The 17,526-nt window shown below is 39.3% G+C and overlaps 1 protein-coding gene across 2 annotated transcripts in view; it reads left to right on the top strand.

Moving 5' to 3' along the window:
- The window catches only part of TLL2 (tolloid like 2), a 136,173-nt gene that overhangs the window by 67,546 nt on the left and 51,101 nt on the right, over window positions 1-17,526 (top strand). The window contains exons 4-7 of one of the 2 annotated variants that reach the window (XM_043925982.1): window positions 8,574-8,729; window positions 10,390-10,507; window positions 15,760-15,938; window positions 16,855-16,960. In XM_043925982.1, the coding sequence (XP_043781917.1) occupies window positions 8,574-8,729; window positions 10,390-10,507; window positions 15,760-15,938; window positions 16,855-16,960 (559 nt within the window). The remainder of the gene's footprint in view (window positions 1-8,573; window positions 8,730-10,389; window positions 10,508-15,759; window positions 15,939-16,854; window positions 16,961-17,526) is intronic. The other variant, XM_043925984.1, reaches the window with a different exon arrangement.

Genomic DNA, 17,526 nt, shown 5'->3' with positions numbered 1-17,526 from the left:
CTGGCTCCACGCCCATGACACCGCCACACAGCAGGCAGGAGGGCTCAGGGGACAGTGGCTTGTCTAAAGCCACACAGGTAGTGAATGGCAACATTTATTTTCAGCCTAAGTGCCCCGGACCCCAGGCCTCTTGCTCTTAATCTCTGGGCTACCTCATTGATTCTCAAGCTTCTTTTTGTGTCCGAGTCACCTCGGGAGCTTGAAAAAGCACAGACGTCTTGACAGTCCTTTAGGTTAATTGAGTCCCAGTCTCCCAGTCTCAAGGCAGGGGGTGGACACCAGGATTTTTTAAAAGTTCCTTGATCAAACCATTGTGGAGAATAAGCCACAGTTTCCGCTTTCACCCAGCCTTTCAGAATCACCGCAGGCAAGGTGTGAGCTTGCCCATCACCCATGAGGTGAGGGTTATGCAGATGGCTGGACCATCAGGGTGTTTACTTCCAGTGTGGGAGGGACCGGTTGACTAATCGAAAATCTGCAGTTCCTCGGTTGAGAAGTCTGGGTCAGGCCTGGTTCTGTCTATGATGCGGCTGTGCCTTCAGCTGGAAACGGAACATTGAATAGCTAGAGCCGCTCTGCCTTTTCAGAGAGGAGAGGGTACACTCCCAGAGCCAGGGAATTTAAATGGACTTTATCCCCCAGCCCACCCCAACCCCCAGCGTGTTAAATCCTTTCAGACACCCCTGTGCTCCTCTTCAAATGCAGGACTCTTGGACCATAATAAATAATTACATCCTTCTATTTGGACTCCGATTCCAGATAGTAGTAATCCAAGAAAATCCAATAATGACAGTTGCATTAAGATCCTTCTTCCAGGCTAAGCAGAACATCTGTTTAGACATATTTTTAATCGGCAAATGCTTCCTGTGTTGAGTCCTCAACAAATTAAATTTCTCACTGGACTGAGGGGGAAACTGTCATTCAATAACCCATCTCTGGAAATTACACTCCAGCCTCTTTCCAGGTGTACTTAAGATTTTCCCATACTGACTCGGCTGCACACAGGCCCTTATAACACCAGGTCACAAGTATGGATAAGCGCAGCTTCTCTGAGAAACATCGGATTCCTTAGTGTTAGTTCCTCAAACAGAGAAGTATTTTTGCCTGTTCTTCAAGGGGGAGTTGGCGGCAGAGGAAAATTAAGAGACTTGTTGAAAACCATATGGGAAATGAATAACAAACTTCCACTTGCTACATCACTGCCTGTGATTACTTAAGACAGGATGATTCTCAGGATTTAAACATTAAGGACTTCAGGGCTGCCAACATTTTGGAGAGGTTTCCGCCGCAGAATTGTTTGGACTGTTGGTTGTTTATTTTTAGAATAACTCATCCATTCTTTAATTAATTAATTGAAAACCTAAAAGCACCCCATGCTTACCACCAGCCAGACACTGTGCTGGGTGTGAATAGAGTGGTAAATGAGCCAGCCACAGTCCCTGCCCCCATGGAGCTTCCAGCCTACTGGGGCAACTCACATTTGAAGCTTTCCCAATGGCTCAGCGGGAAAGAATCAGCCTGAAGTGCAGGAGATGCAGGTCTGATCCCTGGGTCTGGAAGATCTCCTGGAGGAGGAAAGGGCCATCGTTCCAGTCTTCTTGCTGGGAAAATCCCATGGACAGAGGAGCCTGGTGGGCTATAGTCCACAGGGTCGCAAAGAGTTAGACACAACTGAGCACACATACGTTTGGAATCTGGATGCAATTTGTAGTCCTGGGCTGGGATAGCAAGTTAAAATATCTGTAGAGGCCAAGCAGGTAATGTCAATGGGTGAAGTGGCTGGATGGAACCATGTGAAGTGGGAGATAGATTCCAGCAACCAGGAAAACATGTGCCTTGACTGTGAGGAGCAGATGCTACTTAACTGCTGTGGCTTGCAGATGATGGAAGATGGGCCACTGTTGCCACATCTTCCCATTTTTGAAGAACAACTAGAAAATTGGGATTTCTATGTGAAAGTCCTTGATTTTTAAAAGTTGGCTTCTCCAGTGAGATTTAAGAAAAAACAAAACAAAGTGTGGTCCAAAAGCATCCAGGCCAAACAAAACACATCTGTGGGTTGGGTTTATCCCAAGAGCTGCAAGTGTGTGAATCCCGATCTAGAAATTCTAGCAGTAAAATCATTATGTTCAGGCTGAAAGATGTGTTACGTGCCAACTTTCTGGCTCTAGCGACTGAACTGGCATGGACTGCTTTTACAAACGGAGAACTACTAGGAAAAAAAACAAAACCTTCCCCTTACCCCAAATTAAAAATACAGAGTTACACTCAAATAAAAGAAAGGGAAATTGTCATGATCAGGAAGGAATAGCTATTTGCTTTTAATGACAGATACCTAAAGCTAACTACACTTAGATACGGAGGGCTGATACTAAGACAGTGTTATATTAGCAGAGGGATAAGCAAGGGAACAGAGTAGAGAATGCAGCAATAAACCCAACTTCTGTATGACCCAGAAGTTCCACTCTTCGGTATTTATTACAAAGAAATAAAAATCTTTGTGCAAATGCCTGTACATTAAGGTTGTAAGAGCTAGAAACAACTCATATGTCCTTCAATGAGTGAATGGTTAAACAAGCTGTGGGGCGTGCATACCATGAAGTACTACTCAGCAATTAAAAGGAACTATTGATACCTGCAACAACTTGAATGAATCTCCAGGGAATGGCACTGAGAAAGAAAAGCCAGTTCCCAACGGTTATACACTGTAGGATTCCGTTTAAATAATATTCTTCAAGTGAGAACATTTTTGAAATGGAGAACAGATTAGTGGTTGAGAGTTTAGGAATGGGTTGGGAGGGAGGGGGAAGGAAGGTGGATGTGATTGTAAAATGGCAACATGAGAGATCCTTATGGTGATGGCACTATTTATAGTATCATGAATGTGATGGTGGATACACAAACCTGTACATGTAATAAATTGTGTAGAACTGTACACACACACACACACACACACATGAGTATATATAATGCTGGGGAAATCTGAATGAGATCAGTAGATGTCAATATCCCAGTTGTGGTGTTATACTATAGTTTTATAAAATGTTCGAGGAAACTGTCAAGGGTACACAAAATCTGTCTGTATTATTTCTTGCAACTGCATATGGATCTATAATTATTTCCAAAAAATTTTTCAATTTACAAAAATTATTTCATATACTTCCTGGTAAAGAACCTGCCTGGCAATGCAGGAGACGTAAGAGATGCATGTTCGATCCCTGGGTCAGGAAGATCCCCTGGAGGAGGGCATGGCCACCCATTCCAGTATTCTTGCCTGGAGAATCCCATGGACAGAGAAGCCTGGTGGGGCTACAGTCCATAGGGTAACAAAGAGTCAGACATGACTGAAGTGAGTTAGCACACATTTCATATACAAAAAAAAAAATTGAACCTCAATAGTATGACCATTGCAAAGCTTGTTTCATTGTTTGTTGTGGAAAATGTATTGCCCACAGAAAACACCTGTTGAATGATTCATTTAAAGCAAAAAACATAATTACAAAAAAAGATCGAAAGTAAGTGATGAAGGAAAACTATACGAGGCAAACACTAATCAAAATAAACTAGCATAGCAATATTAATATCAGTCAAAATAATCTTTATTATGGATGAATGTTATTACAGATAAAGAGGGTATTTATTGATAAAAGATACAGTTTAGCTGGAACATTTAACAATCCTTAACTTGTATTACTTAACCAACATAGCCTTGAAAAATATAAAGCAAAAATTAAAAATAAAGATGACATTCACAATCTCAGTTCTCAAGGTTGTTTAAAGCACTTTTCTTGATAGCAGATAAACCAAGAGGCCAAAAATATTTGTAAGGAGAATATTTGAACAACATATGTAGCACCCTTCAACCATCAGTTTTGGAAATTGATGCACTTTATTTCAAGGATATATGAAACATTTATAAAAAGCGATCACATTGTTGTTCAGTGACTCAGTTGTGTCTGACTCTTTGCAACCCCATGGACTGCAGCATGCCAGGCTTCCCTGTTCATCACCAACTCCTGGAGCTTGCTCAAACTCTTGTCCATTGAGTCAGTGATGCCGTCCAACTATCTCATCCTCTGTCATCCCCTCCTCTTCTCCTCCTACCCTCAATCTTTCCCAGCATCAGTCTTTTCCAGTGAGTCAGCTCTTTGCATAAGGTGGCCAAAGTATTGGATCTTCAGCTTCAGCTTCAGTCCTTCAAATGAATATTTAGGGTTTATTTCCTTTAGGATTGACTGGTTTGGTCTCCTGCAATCCAAGGGACCCTCAAGAGTTTTTTCCAACACCACAGTTCAAAAGCATTTGGCATTCAGCCTTCTTTATGGTTCAGCTCTTACATTCATGCATGACTACTGGAAAAACCATAGCTTTGACTATATGGACCTTTGTCGGCAAAGTAATGTCTCTGCTTTTTAATATGCTGTCTAGGTTTATTATAGTTTTTCTTCCAAGGAGCAAATGTCTTTTAATTTCATGGCTGTAGTCACCATCTGCAGTGATTTTGGAGCCCAAGAAAATAAAGTCTGTCACTGTTTTCATAAAGCAAAGCTCAAGACACCAAAGAGTTGATGCCTTGAAGCACAGGCCAGCATCCATGGCCAGAAGGCCAAATCTAGCCTGCCATCTGTTTTTGGAAATACAGAGTTATTGGAACACAGCCATACCCACTCATTTACATAGTGTCTATGGCTGATTTCACACTACAGTAGCAGAGTTAGATAGTTGCAACAGAGAATATAGTAACCTCAAAATGTAAAAATATTTACTATATGGCTTTTTACAGAAAAAGTTTACTGACCCCTGCCTTGGAGAGTAAGTCTTTGGAACACAAAGCAATGTTGGAGATCAATAACACACACACACACACACACATTTTAGATATTAAAAATCACACCTCTAAATAATTCAAGGACCAAAGAAGAAAGTCCAAATGGAACTTACAGGATGTATCAAGGTCTAACATTGAAATGTACATGTCAGACTTCCCTGGTGGTCCAGTGGTTAAGACTTCACCTTCCAATGCAGGGGGTGTAGGTTTGATCCCTGGTCAGGGGGTTAAGATACCACATACCTCTCGGCCAAAAAACCAAAACATAAAACAGAAGCAATATTGTAACAAATTCAATGAAAAAAAATTTTTTTAAGAAATGTACATGTCAAAAGACGGGATGTAGATAAAAAGGAACTCAGAGAAATTTCAGTGTTAAAAATGGTAATACTAGAATATAAGAACAATTGAAAATTAATGTGCCAAACATTTAACTCAAGATGCTGGAAAAGCATGGCCAATTGATTTTTTATGGGTTGCCAGGACAATCCCATGGAGGGAAAACTAGTCTTTTCATCAAATGGTGCTGCTGCTGCGAAGTCGCTTCAGTTGTGTCTGACTTTGTGCAACCCCATAGATGGCAGCCCACCAGGCCCCTCCGTCCCTGGGATTCTCCAGGCAAGAATACTGGAGTGGGTTGCCATTTCCGTCTCCAACACACGCACGCATGCTAAGTCGCTTCAGTCATGTCCGACTCTATGTGACCCTAGCTAGTACAACCAGATATTGCATACAAAAGAATGAAATTAGACCCCTACCTCACACTATATACAAAAATTAATTTAAAATGTTTGAAGATCTAAATACAAGAGATAAAACTATAGAACTCTAAAAGAAAATACAGATGTGAATTGTAAAGAGGTTGGATTTTGCTGCACCTTGGAATATCGTGACCTTGGCTCCAGACTACTGCAATAAGGTAAGTTGCACACATTTTTTGGTTTCCTGCTGCATATAAAAGTTATGTCTATACTATACTGTAGTTTATTAAGTTTGCAAAAGCATTGCATTTGAAAAAACAATGTATATAATTTTAAAATACTGCTAAAAAATGCTAACCATCATCTGACAACTCAGGGTTACCACACACCTTCCATTTGTAAAAAACACTCAATAAAGTGAAGCACAATTAAACAAAGTATGCTTGTAATTTATTATGTATGACACAAAAAGCAACAAAAGAAAAAAATGAATAAGTTGGACTGCATCAAAATTAAGAACTTCTGTGTTTCAAAGGATACCATCATAAAAATGAGAAGAGAACCTACAAAATTGGAAAAAATATTTGAATTTGTCTGATAAGGATATGGTCTCCAGAATATACAGAGAGTAACTATAATGCAAGAATAAAAAGACAACCCAGTTGAGAAATGGACAAAGGATTTGAATAGACATTTCTCCAAAGAAGATATGTTGTTGTTGTTTAGTTGTTAAGTCATGTCTGACTTTTTTGATCCCATGGACTGTAGCCTGCCAGGCTCCTCTGTCCATGGGATTTCCCAGGCAAGAATACTAAAGTGTGTTGCCGTTTCTTTTTCCAGGGGATCTTCCCAACCCAGGGATCGAACATGAGTCTCCTGTGTTAGGAAGCGGATTCTTTACCACTGAGCTACCAGGGGAACCCCCAGAGAGGATATACAAATAACTAATAAGCACCCAAAGATATATTCAACATCATTAGTCATTAGAGAAATGTAATTCAGAATCACAGTGAGATGCCATTGCACAGCCTTAGGATAGCTATAATAAAAAAGATTGGTGTTGACAAGGATATGGAGATCCTGGAACCCTGATACTTTGCTGGTAGGAATATAAATAGTGCAGCTCCTTTGGAAAACAGTCTGGTAGTTCTCTAAAAGGTTAAACATAGAGTTATTATGTGCATTGGGATGCTTCCACTCTTTGGCATATACCCAAAAGAACTGAAAAATATATGTCCACACCAAAATGTGCACATTAATGTTCAGATCAGTATTATTCATGATAGCCGAAAAAGTGGAAACAAACCAAATGTCCACCAACTAAAGGACAGGTAAACAAAATGTGATATACCTACACAGCAGATTATTATTTAGCCATAAAATGTAGTGAAGTACTGACACATGCTACAACATGAATGAACCTTGAAAACATGCTAAGTGAAAAAGGCTAGACACAAAAGGCCACGTATTGCATGATTCCATTTATATGAAATGTCTAGAATAGGCAAATCCATAGAAACAGAAAGTAGATTACTGGTTGCCAATGGCTGGAGGGATTGACTGATAATGGATACAGGGTTTCTTTTGGTGGTGATGAAAATGTGGAATTCCATAGAGGTGATGGTTGCACAAATTTGTGAATATACTAAAAACCAGTAAACTGTACACTTTAAAGTGGTGACTATTATGATGTGTGAACTGTATCTCAGTTTTTTTAAAAGAGAGAAAAGAAGGTAGAAAGGAAACATCAGAATAAAATAAGTGAAAATAGAAGGATGTAAATAAAATAAAATTAATGAAATAATGAAAACAAAAAGAATAAACAAAACCAAATCTAATTTTTAGGGGAAAAAATATAAAAACAAAAGAGAAAATGTCCCAAAGTGAGCTTAATGAGTGTAAGCAAGTAGATTGAAAACAAAACCTTAAACTGTCTGAATGATGAATTAAACAAATGTGGATTCAATTATTCAGTTGCCTCAAGGTTAAGCGTTTCTACCCACCCATCTATCTCTGCTGTTCCTAGGGATCATAACTTGAACTCAGAGCCTTAAATAGAGTCCCCATTTCTTTCCCATATTCTTCCCTCAAGGTCCAGATATACAGAGAAATCCAGAAGAGCTGGGGATTCTATGGGGCTCTACATTTTACAGGGGTTTATTTTGCAAATAATTTATTGGTTTATCTTGCAAATAATTTATTTTCCCAGCATCACAGACTCATTCACTTTATTCGTCACACTGGCCAAATTATTTCCAATATTTGTAGCATTGACAATATTTGGTCAAGGCAGGTGACTGACGCAGTTTGTTCTCCCCAGTGTCTGTGGCTCTGAGAAGAGAGTACATCCCTAACTTGGCTCCACTTTAAAGGGCTGTGAGGTGTCCTAGTCACTTAATTCTGTGGCTCACAGGCTGCCCTTGAGTCCCATGGGGCTTCTGTCAAGACCTCCTACAAGCCAGACCCACTTCTATACTAGGCCTAGGATGCTTACTACACTTACTCTTTAAAAAAATAAAATTTCTCTTTTTTCTTTATTTTTGGCTGTGCTAGGTCTTTGCTGCTGTGTGGGGCTTTCTCAGGCTTTTCTCTAGTTGTGGCAAGTGGGGTCTGCTCTTCATTGCAGTGCACGGGCTTCCCATCGCAATGGCTTCTCTCTTGTGGTGGAGCATGTGCTCTAGGGCATGTGGGTTTCAGTGGCTACAGCATGTGGGCTCAGGAGTTTGCAGCTCCCCGGCTCTAGAGCACAGGTTCAACAGGCACATGGGTTTACTTGCTCCAAGGCACGTGGCATCTTCCTGGGTCAGGGATCGAACCAGTCTGTGTCTCCTGCACCGGCAGGTGAATTCTTCACCACTGAGCCCCAGGGAAGCCCTACACTTTCTCTTCCTCTACTCAGGTTTAAAACCCTGAACAGATCCAATATCCCCTTTAGAATACATGTTCTGACTTTCTCCTTTTGTGGATTCATGGGTGATATAATCTTCACTTTATGCCCAAGAGGAATTAAAAGCAAAGTAAATGGCAGCCCAACTCTCTTGCAGATGGAAAGGAGAATGCCCTGCTTCCACAGAGCCCTGGAACCTTGCATGCTGGAGCTGAGACCTTCTCTCCCCGGGTCCGAAGAGCCACAACCTCAAGGACAGAGAGGATATGGCCGGGAGGGGTCATCCCGTACGTCATTGGAGGGAACTTCACTGGTCAGTAGCTCCAGATGAGGCTTGCTTGGGGCTGGGGGCTTTGTCTCCCCTAGTGGGCAAAGTTCTCCCTGCAAGGACTCAGGTGGGATGGGACAGATGCTGGGGTCATAGCAGTCCCCGTGCTTCAAGCTTCCTCACGACCACAGGGTCTAATGCACTCAGCCTGAGGAAACTTCAGTCTCATTTGGGGCTCTGTCCTCAGAGGTGGTCACCCGGTCCCTGAGGCATTATCCCAGAGCCTCCAGTACAATGTCACTCTGCCCCTCAAAGAGTCCCCAGTTCTAATAAGAGAGAGAAAGAGATGTGTGTTCTTAAAGAACTAAAATGTAGGAATTGTCATCAGCTGCTAACTTTTGTTCCTTGATATATTTTTTGTTTGTTTGTTTTCTTTTTTCTTTGGCCTTGCCACATGGCTTGTGGGGGTCTTAGCTCCCTGACCAGGGATCAAACCCATATCCAGTGCCGTGAACGCCCAGAGTCTTAACCATTGGACTGCCAGGGAAGTCCCTGTTTCTTGGCATCTTAACCATGTTCTTTCAGATCTAGTGTGCTTATCTTGCCAAATATTTATATAACTTTCATCAAAATTAACTAATTTTATAAAGAAAACTTTCTTTACAAAGAGATTTTTTATTCTATAATTAGTAGGATTGCTATTTTGGTGAATCATTGTTCTATAAACAATTTTAACTTAAAGTATCAAGATGGCTCCCCCAAAATGGACAGCTAAGTTACTCTTTATTCTGTATATATGTTTTAGGGGGTCAGTGAAATGACACCACACCCACATCTTCTAGATCATCATGGGAACCTCCTAGTGGTTTGTTGGTTTTCTGCAACGAAGTCATTCCAGAATTCAGATCCCATCCCCAACCTGCCTGTGTACTTCCCAAACAATTCTTTTTTTCTAGATCCTTCTCATTCCTTCTACCAAAATCAAAATACAGTTATCTTATTTATTTCAGACTGATAGATTTTTAAAAGAACACTTATTGACTGGATGAAACTATCAGCCTAGAGTTTGCAACTACTTTTTTCTTGCTCCTAATTTACTTGTTGATTTATCTTCAATGTCTAGTCAAGGAAATATTAAGAAAAGTTTGGAGGAAGTATGAAATTCGTCTGTTCTCAAAGGCCTTGTAGAACATTAGGCTCAAGGATCCCCCAGCAAACACTGAAACCTAATGCAAAAATATGATGAGTGTACCTACAAATAGAATTTTTAGAGCATATGGGAATATACTCTCCTATAGGTAGAAAGTAAAACGAAGGGGTAGAATGCAGTACTGGTGAGTTACTTGAAAGGTCAAAAATTTCCAAATTGAATAACCTAAGTAACATTTTTTTAAAGTTTAGGAAAGTACTTTCAATACAAAGGAAAAGTTGGGAGGCTGGGGACATTTGAAAATCTATTTTTACACTCGCTTCCAATTCACAAACTCCTACTCTCTAAGTTTTGGTTATTTGGGAAAGTTATATTGTATTCTTAGCCAGGGAAATCCTTAATCCTAGTTCATTTTAATTCTGGGTCACTGAAACAAGCTTTTTTTTTTTTTTGATCATTGGAACAAGCTTTGTTAATGAACCAGCATGCTCTAGAACATCTAAGGAAGCTATGGACCCATGAATGAATTGATGAGCACCTATCCTGTCATTTCAGGAAGCCAGAGGGCCATTTTTAAGCAGGCCATGAGACATTGGGAGAAGCATACCTGCGTGACCTTCATAGAGAGGACAGATGAAGAAAGCTTCATTGTGTTCAGTTACAGAACATGTGGGTAAGTGAAAGTGAGTTCACCTCAGTGGAGACTGAGGCAGACAAGTCAGGTGGCCCATGAGCCTTGAATTTTTTCTCTAAAACAATATGTGTTCTAATATGCTGTAATATATAGGAGTCCAGAACTTGCCAGAAACTCTTCTTGCCCTCAATGAACTCACAGTCCGGGGACAAAGTAGGTAGGTCAAGAGGAAGACTCCAGAATGACAAGGTGTTTGTATTTCCTGTCATGGGAGCAAGCTGAAGGAATTGAGAATGTTTCATACGGAGAAGTGATTCTGAACCAACTTGGGGCCAGTGATTCCACTGAGAATCTGATGGAGCTACGGGCTCCCTCATGATGGATATACATTTATACAAAATTCTGCATGTAATTTTGTGAGCTCCATGGGCTTACAGACTTCCTCCAGAAAACATGATAAATAATAAGATGATTGTATTATAACCAAACTTATCTGTTATGCCAATAAATATAAGTGTGGTGTATTTTCCTGAAAGGAAAACTTTCTCATATTAGTTCAAAATCTTAAATCCAACTACATGCTATATATGTGAGAGGACTACTGAAGAAAATGATCCAGAAAGGTTTAAAAGCAAAAGGTAAGAAGGCATATAGGCAAATACTAACAAAAAGAAAGCTGAGATCACAATGCTAGTTGTAGACAACACTTTTTTGTTGTTTCTTCAATTCATTTTTAAAGAAAGTGCTGAAAGAAAAAAAAAGGTGAGACACTTTATAATGAGAAAGAGTACAAGCTACAGTGAGAATGTAACAGTCATAAATCTTTATGCACAAAATAGCATAGCATTAAGAGTCATAAAACAAGCCCCAAGGGTTTCAAGGGGAAATCGACAGAAACACCAACGGCAGAAGACTTTATTTCATTGCTGTCAACCCAAGTAGATCAATGTCAAGTTAACCAAAAAATAAGTAGAGATTTGTAGAGGACTGGAAAAATGTAATTAACAGAGTTGAGCCTCTGGGTCTACCAGATTCTATAACCTGTAACACATTTTAAAAATGCCTCTTAAACATTTATAGACATGGTTTATCTATTAAGTGTTAAAAACACCTCAATGTATTCTAAAAGTCCAAAATAAAATTAAAATATTCTCTGATTGTAAAGCAATGAAACTGGACATAATAACAACAACAAAAATAGAATAAATGCTCCTGCATTATCTGTTAAGACCTCCCCTCCCCCCACCCTTGTTTTTTACAACTCTTAGGTTTTAAAGAAATCAGGATTAAAATTACAAGACATCTAGATAGCAAAAGCTCCATGATTCAGAATTGAAGAGATCTGGGTAAAGCTATGTCCAGAAAAAACCACATAGCCTCAGATAGCCACAAATCTGAGAATTAAGAATGACAGTGAAATATTCAATTTGAAGAAGTTAGCAAAACAAATGAATACATAAAACCCTCCACCACAACAAAATAAACCTCACAAGAGCAAGAAAATGGACAAGGTAACACATTATAGAACCGATAAATTGGAGACTGACTTCTTCAAATAAGCAAACAAAAAACTGTAGATAAACTAATTACTTGTTAGTCTAAGACAAAAAAGTGGCAGTGCAGAAACATACAAAGTTAGACATGCAAGAGGGAGAAGTAACCACAGATTCAGCAGAATCATAAAAAAGAACTTTATAAACTCTAGGGAAAGAAATGTTGAAACCTGGATGATGTGATTGACTTCAAGGTAGATATAAAGGACTGGCACAGACCAGTAACTTTGAAAGAAATTGGAAAATTGATGGAGAAACTTTCTCCTCATACCATTAACCTAGAGTTTCACAGATGAATTCTTTCAAAACTTCAAGAAACAGATCACTCTGGTACTATTTAAGTTTTTTAGAGCATAAAGAAAACATTCTTCCAATTTACTTTTAATAAACTATCATGGTGTTGCTACCTCAAAATGAAAAAGGTGGCACTAAAAAGGGAAAATTATAAACTCATCTAACTTATGAACAGCCATGCAAAATCCTAACTAAAATGTTGGCACATAGAACACAGCAGTAAAAGAATAGAAGAGTAGCCTGCCAAAAAGGTTTATCTAAGGAATACAGGACTAGTTCAACATTAAGAAATCTATCTGCATGATTCAACAAATTGATAGCTCAAAGGAGAGAAGCCATATTCATGTCTCAATAGGTGCTAAAAAGGCATCTGCACATTTCAGCATACCTTCATGATAGATCCTTGACTTAACACACCCACATATACACATTAACATAACACACACAAATCAAATATATATATATATATCCCAAAAGCCCACATCATGTTTATCAATGATAATTCTAGAAGCATTTCTATTAGAATCAGGAACAAAAGATGTTTATGATCACCATAGTTATTTCACATTTTTTTTCTGGAAATACTAGCTAATGTAATTTGACATGAGAAAGATAAACACAATGAATATTGGCAAGAACAAGTATTGTTTGAAGTTAATGCGACATGTGGTGAAAAAACCCAGAAAATCAATAGGAAAACTATCAGAAACAAAAGGAGACTCTATTAAGGTAACTGACTACAAAATTAATCAATAGTAAATAACTTTTGCCTTAATGAAATAATTTGATACAGTAATACTTTCATAATGGGGGAAATCATAACTTTAGTAGAAACATAGTAGATAATATGTCTAAGAATAAATCATAACAAAAATGCAAAAATATGCCAGCCGTATAGGAAGAAAACAACAAAATTCTAAGGAAACTTTAAAAAAAAGAAGTAAAAATGGAAATACATACTGTTTCCTCATATGGAAATGCCCAACATAGTAAAGATGTCAGGACTTCCTAAAATAACCTATAAATTCATGCCATTTTGATTTAAACAGCATCTTCATATATGTATTTGTGGGTGTGTATGCACATATATTTTAAGAGCTTGAATAAATGATAGTAGAGTTTTTCATGTAGAAATAACAGAGAGAACAAACAATAGTGATAGGGACAGAGGTAGGGGAAGAGAAGAGGTCTGATGTTCTATCCCAACATATATGATATCAAAATGCAAATGAAGGGCTTCCGTGGTGGCTCAGCGGTAAAGAATCAGTCTGCCAATTCAGGAGACATGGGTTCAATCCCTGACAAGATCCCACATGCCACAGAGCAACTAAGCCAGTGTACAACTATTGAGCCTGTGCTCTAGAGCCTGGGAACCACGACAAGAGAAGCTACCACAATGAGAAGCCCACGTACCACAACTAGAAAGAAGCCTGTGCAGCAACATAGACCCAGCAGAGCCAAAATAAATAAATAAAATTATTTTTAAAATGCAAATGAACATAATAATTAAAACCATTTGGAACTCAAGAAAAAAGTAAGATATATGGAACGAAAGAGCTTGAAATGAATATGTTTATACACTAATATGGTAGCATTTTAAATGAGAGAAAGATGGATTAGTCAGGGATATGTGACTATTGGGATAATTCAGCAGCTCATTTTAAAGAAAATAAAACTGGGATACTACCACACTTCATATACCAAAAATGATTCTGGCCAGATCAAAGATGTAAGCATTAAAAAAATGTATTTTCATATTTATTTTTGGCTTTGCTGGGTCTTCATTGCTGTGCAGGCTTTTCTTGAGTTGCAGCAAGCAGTGGCTACTCTATAGTTGCGGCGCACAGGCTTCTCATTGCGATGGCTTCTCTTGTTGCTGAGCACCGGCTCTGGGGCATGCAGGCTCAGTAGTTACAGCTCGCAGTCCCTAAAGCACAAGCTCAATCGTTGTGGCACATGGGCTTAGTTGCTCCATGGCATATGGGAGCTTCCCAGACCAGGGATTGAATCCATGTCTCCTGATTCTTTACTACTGAGCCACCAGGGAAGTCCAAAGATGTAAGGATTTTTAAAAGAAAAAGAACAAATGTGAAAAGTACTAGAAGGAAGCAAGATTGCATATTAATTATAATCTTGCAGTGTAGATGGCCTTTCTAAATAGCACATAAGAAAATAAAGACATTGCATTAAAATTTTAAACCTTTATATGGCTATAACAAAAAAATAACAAAGGGCGAAAAACATTTGTAATGCATTTAAGAGTCAAAGATTTAATCCCCTAGTTTTCAAAAGGTTCTTACAAATCAGTAACAAAAAGATGGACAACCCTCCCCCCTCCCCAACTGGAGGAAGATGTGATCTCATAGTTCACAAGAAAAAAATATAAACATCACATAAAACATGGAAAACTATCCAGCTTCAGTGAAATACCACTTTTTATCTATCAAATTGGCAAAAGTAGTTTGGCAAAACCAGGGCTGGCCCAGTTGTGGGGAAATAGGGCTATTTAACATACTATTAATGGGCATATAAAAAGACACAACATTTTGGGATTGCAACTTGATAGCATCTATCAAAATATCAAATGCACATATCCTTTTATCCATTGATTCCATTGCTCGGAATTTACCCTACCAAAAGCAAGTAAGACTCCAGTGGTTTCTTTGTTTTGTATTTTGTTGTTTGTTTTGTCTCCCTCTTCCCTGAGGCTTCGGTTAAATAGAAAAAACTGAAGTCAGTCTAAATGTGTGTTAATAAGAGACTGATTAAATAAATTTTAATACTTTGTTGCTTTGAAAAAAATTAGGTTAACATTTACTGTTATGAAAATATCTATGAATTAAGGAGGAAAAAAGGCAAGATGAAGGACAATGTACATGATGTATTTTGTAATTAAAAATATTATATGTGTATATACAGATGTATTACATTTTTTGGACTAGAATTTGAGAAGCTGTTAACAATAGTTATCTTTGGAACCTTAATACTATACTTAAATCTTTTGTGACATGGGCATGTATTTTTTAAACATTTTATAGAAGTTATCTGAGTGGTTGGATTATGGGCCATTTTAATTTACTTTTTACAGCTTTCTATATTAGGAACAATGAATATATATTTTAAAAAATAATTGTGCCCAGAAGGGAAGTCATCTCTAAGGCTCCTCTGATAATAGCAAAAAGACTCATGCTTTACAGAAACTCAGGGGCTCCTTCCTTTGTCTCTGCCTTGTCATCAGAGACTCAGGGATAGAAGGGTGGGGGAAGGTATGTACTTTTTTCCTGGAGGAGAGGCCGTATCTTTCTAAGGATTCTCCAGGCCACCAAAAAGGTCAAGAGCCATTTTTGGAGGGAATTCCTGCCTTGGGAGGGAAGTTGGACAATGAGATTGTTTTCAAGCTTCATTCCCTGATCTGCTGACCTGGGTATTTCTGCAATTGTCCAGCTGTTGTTCCTATGTTGGGCGCCGAGGTGGAGGCCCACAGGCCATATCCATTGGAAAAAACTGTGACAAGTTTGGCATTGTGGCCCACGAGCTGGGCCATGTGGTTGGGTTCTGGCATGAACACACCCGGCCAGACAGAGACCAGCATGTAACCATCATCAGAGAAAACATCCAGCCAGGTAAGGAGTCTGTATGGAGCCTAGAAGCCAGCAGTCAGGCAGGTAGCATCATGGGGTCAGGAGGGAGGAAAGAGAAGGGCAGACTGACACTCATTTGTAAGTATGGAGGCCTTTGTCACCAGCATTTTGTCCTTTGTCCTTCTGTGGTCCTTCCTGGGAGGTCATCTGCTAGAGCTTTCAGGTTAGAGCAGAAGCAAAATGATTCCATGTCGTAACGGACTGTGAAATCCAACTCCATTTCCTAACAGGAACAGAATCGACCAGAACACTGTTGCAGCATCAAAGCTACTCATCCAAAAAAAGAGTTCTCCCAGTTGCTTTTCTAAGGCTCATTTTTGCTGATGTAGGCAACACATATTTTTGAAACTGAAATATAATTAGGACACAAGTACATGAAAAACAGTATTTCTGCCTATCCCAAGGCAGATAAAGTGTCTAGATTTCTTAAAAATACCTCCCTGTGTTAAACAGTTTTATACAGAAATTCATATTGAACATGAAAGTCACTGATTGAATCATATATTTGACTTAAAAATGCTTTCAAGAGTCTGAATAGTGAATTTGAGATTGAACTTAAATATTGGATTTCTTTTCTTTGTTCCTTCAATAGCGAGACTAGAGAGTTAAAGGCAATTTTTTTTTATTTCATAACTAACCTGTCTATTAACTTACTTTAAGAGTTTTGAGAGGCATTTTGGGAGGAGTGTTGGGTGGTGGGGTTGGGACCACACAGAGCTGTTCTAAGTTTCAAATTTCTAATCTGTCAAAAACAACAAGAAGAACCACCACCAAGCCTGTCGTTTGACTGACTAACAGAGCTCTCGGAAGTTGCTATGGGCCCTCCTTCTCCCCCCTCTGCCTCCTTTCAGGTGCCTGCCTTGGTTTTCAAAGACCTTAACAGAGTGTTGTGTCACAGGTCAGGAGTATAATTTCTTAAAAATGGAAGCTGGGGAAGTGAGCTCTCTGGGAGAGATGTACGACTTCGACAGCATCATGCACTACGCCCGAAACACCTTCTCAAGGTCGGAATCTATGGTTACGCCTCATCTGTGTTGTACTGTGCCTGCCGCAGGCGGGGGTCGGATTCCAGGAGGTCTGCGGAGAGCAGGTCTCTGCATGTTCCTAGCACAGTTGACATGTCTGTCCTTGAAATACGGTGGCCTCTGGGCTGCAGTGAAATATAATCTAATCAGGTTCCTGCTAATAAGATTGAATCCCATTGTGAAGCTGGTGTTTCATCATGCCCTCATGTCACAAGCAGCAAACTGGAAAAGGGAAATTATTGAGGGGCTGGCTGGAATCATAACTTAGAAGCTCTGCGTAAAATTTCCAGTGGGTGGGGCCTTCTTTTAAAGTACATCCAACCAGGTCTCCTAGAAGAGGTGTGGTTTATTGGAAGCTAGACTGTGTCAAAGTTGGGAGGGTGGTAAATCAGGGGTTCATTTTAGAAGAAAGTGGGGCTCCAGTCAGTTGGGGGGCTCACAGGTAGCGGAGGTTGGAATGAGAACAAAAATCCAGGTCTCCTGCCTGCTGGCCACATGTGATGGTAGCTGGTGTCCTCAAGCCTGGGCAGGCCAGTTATTTATGG

Source organism: Cervus elaphus, chromosome 15 (genome assembly GCF_910594005.1).
Source record: "Cervus elaphus chromosome 15, mCerEla1.1, whole genome shotgun sequence".
Taxonomy (NCBI): domain Eukaryota; kingdom Metazoa; phylum Chordata; class Mammalia; order Artiodactyla; family Cervidae; genus Cervus; species Cervus elaphus.
Note: the sequence above shows the minus strand (reverse complement) of the source record. Positions and strands in the feature narration are given on the sequence as shown.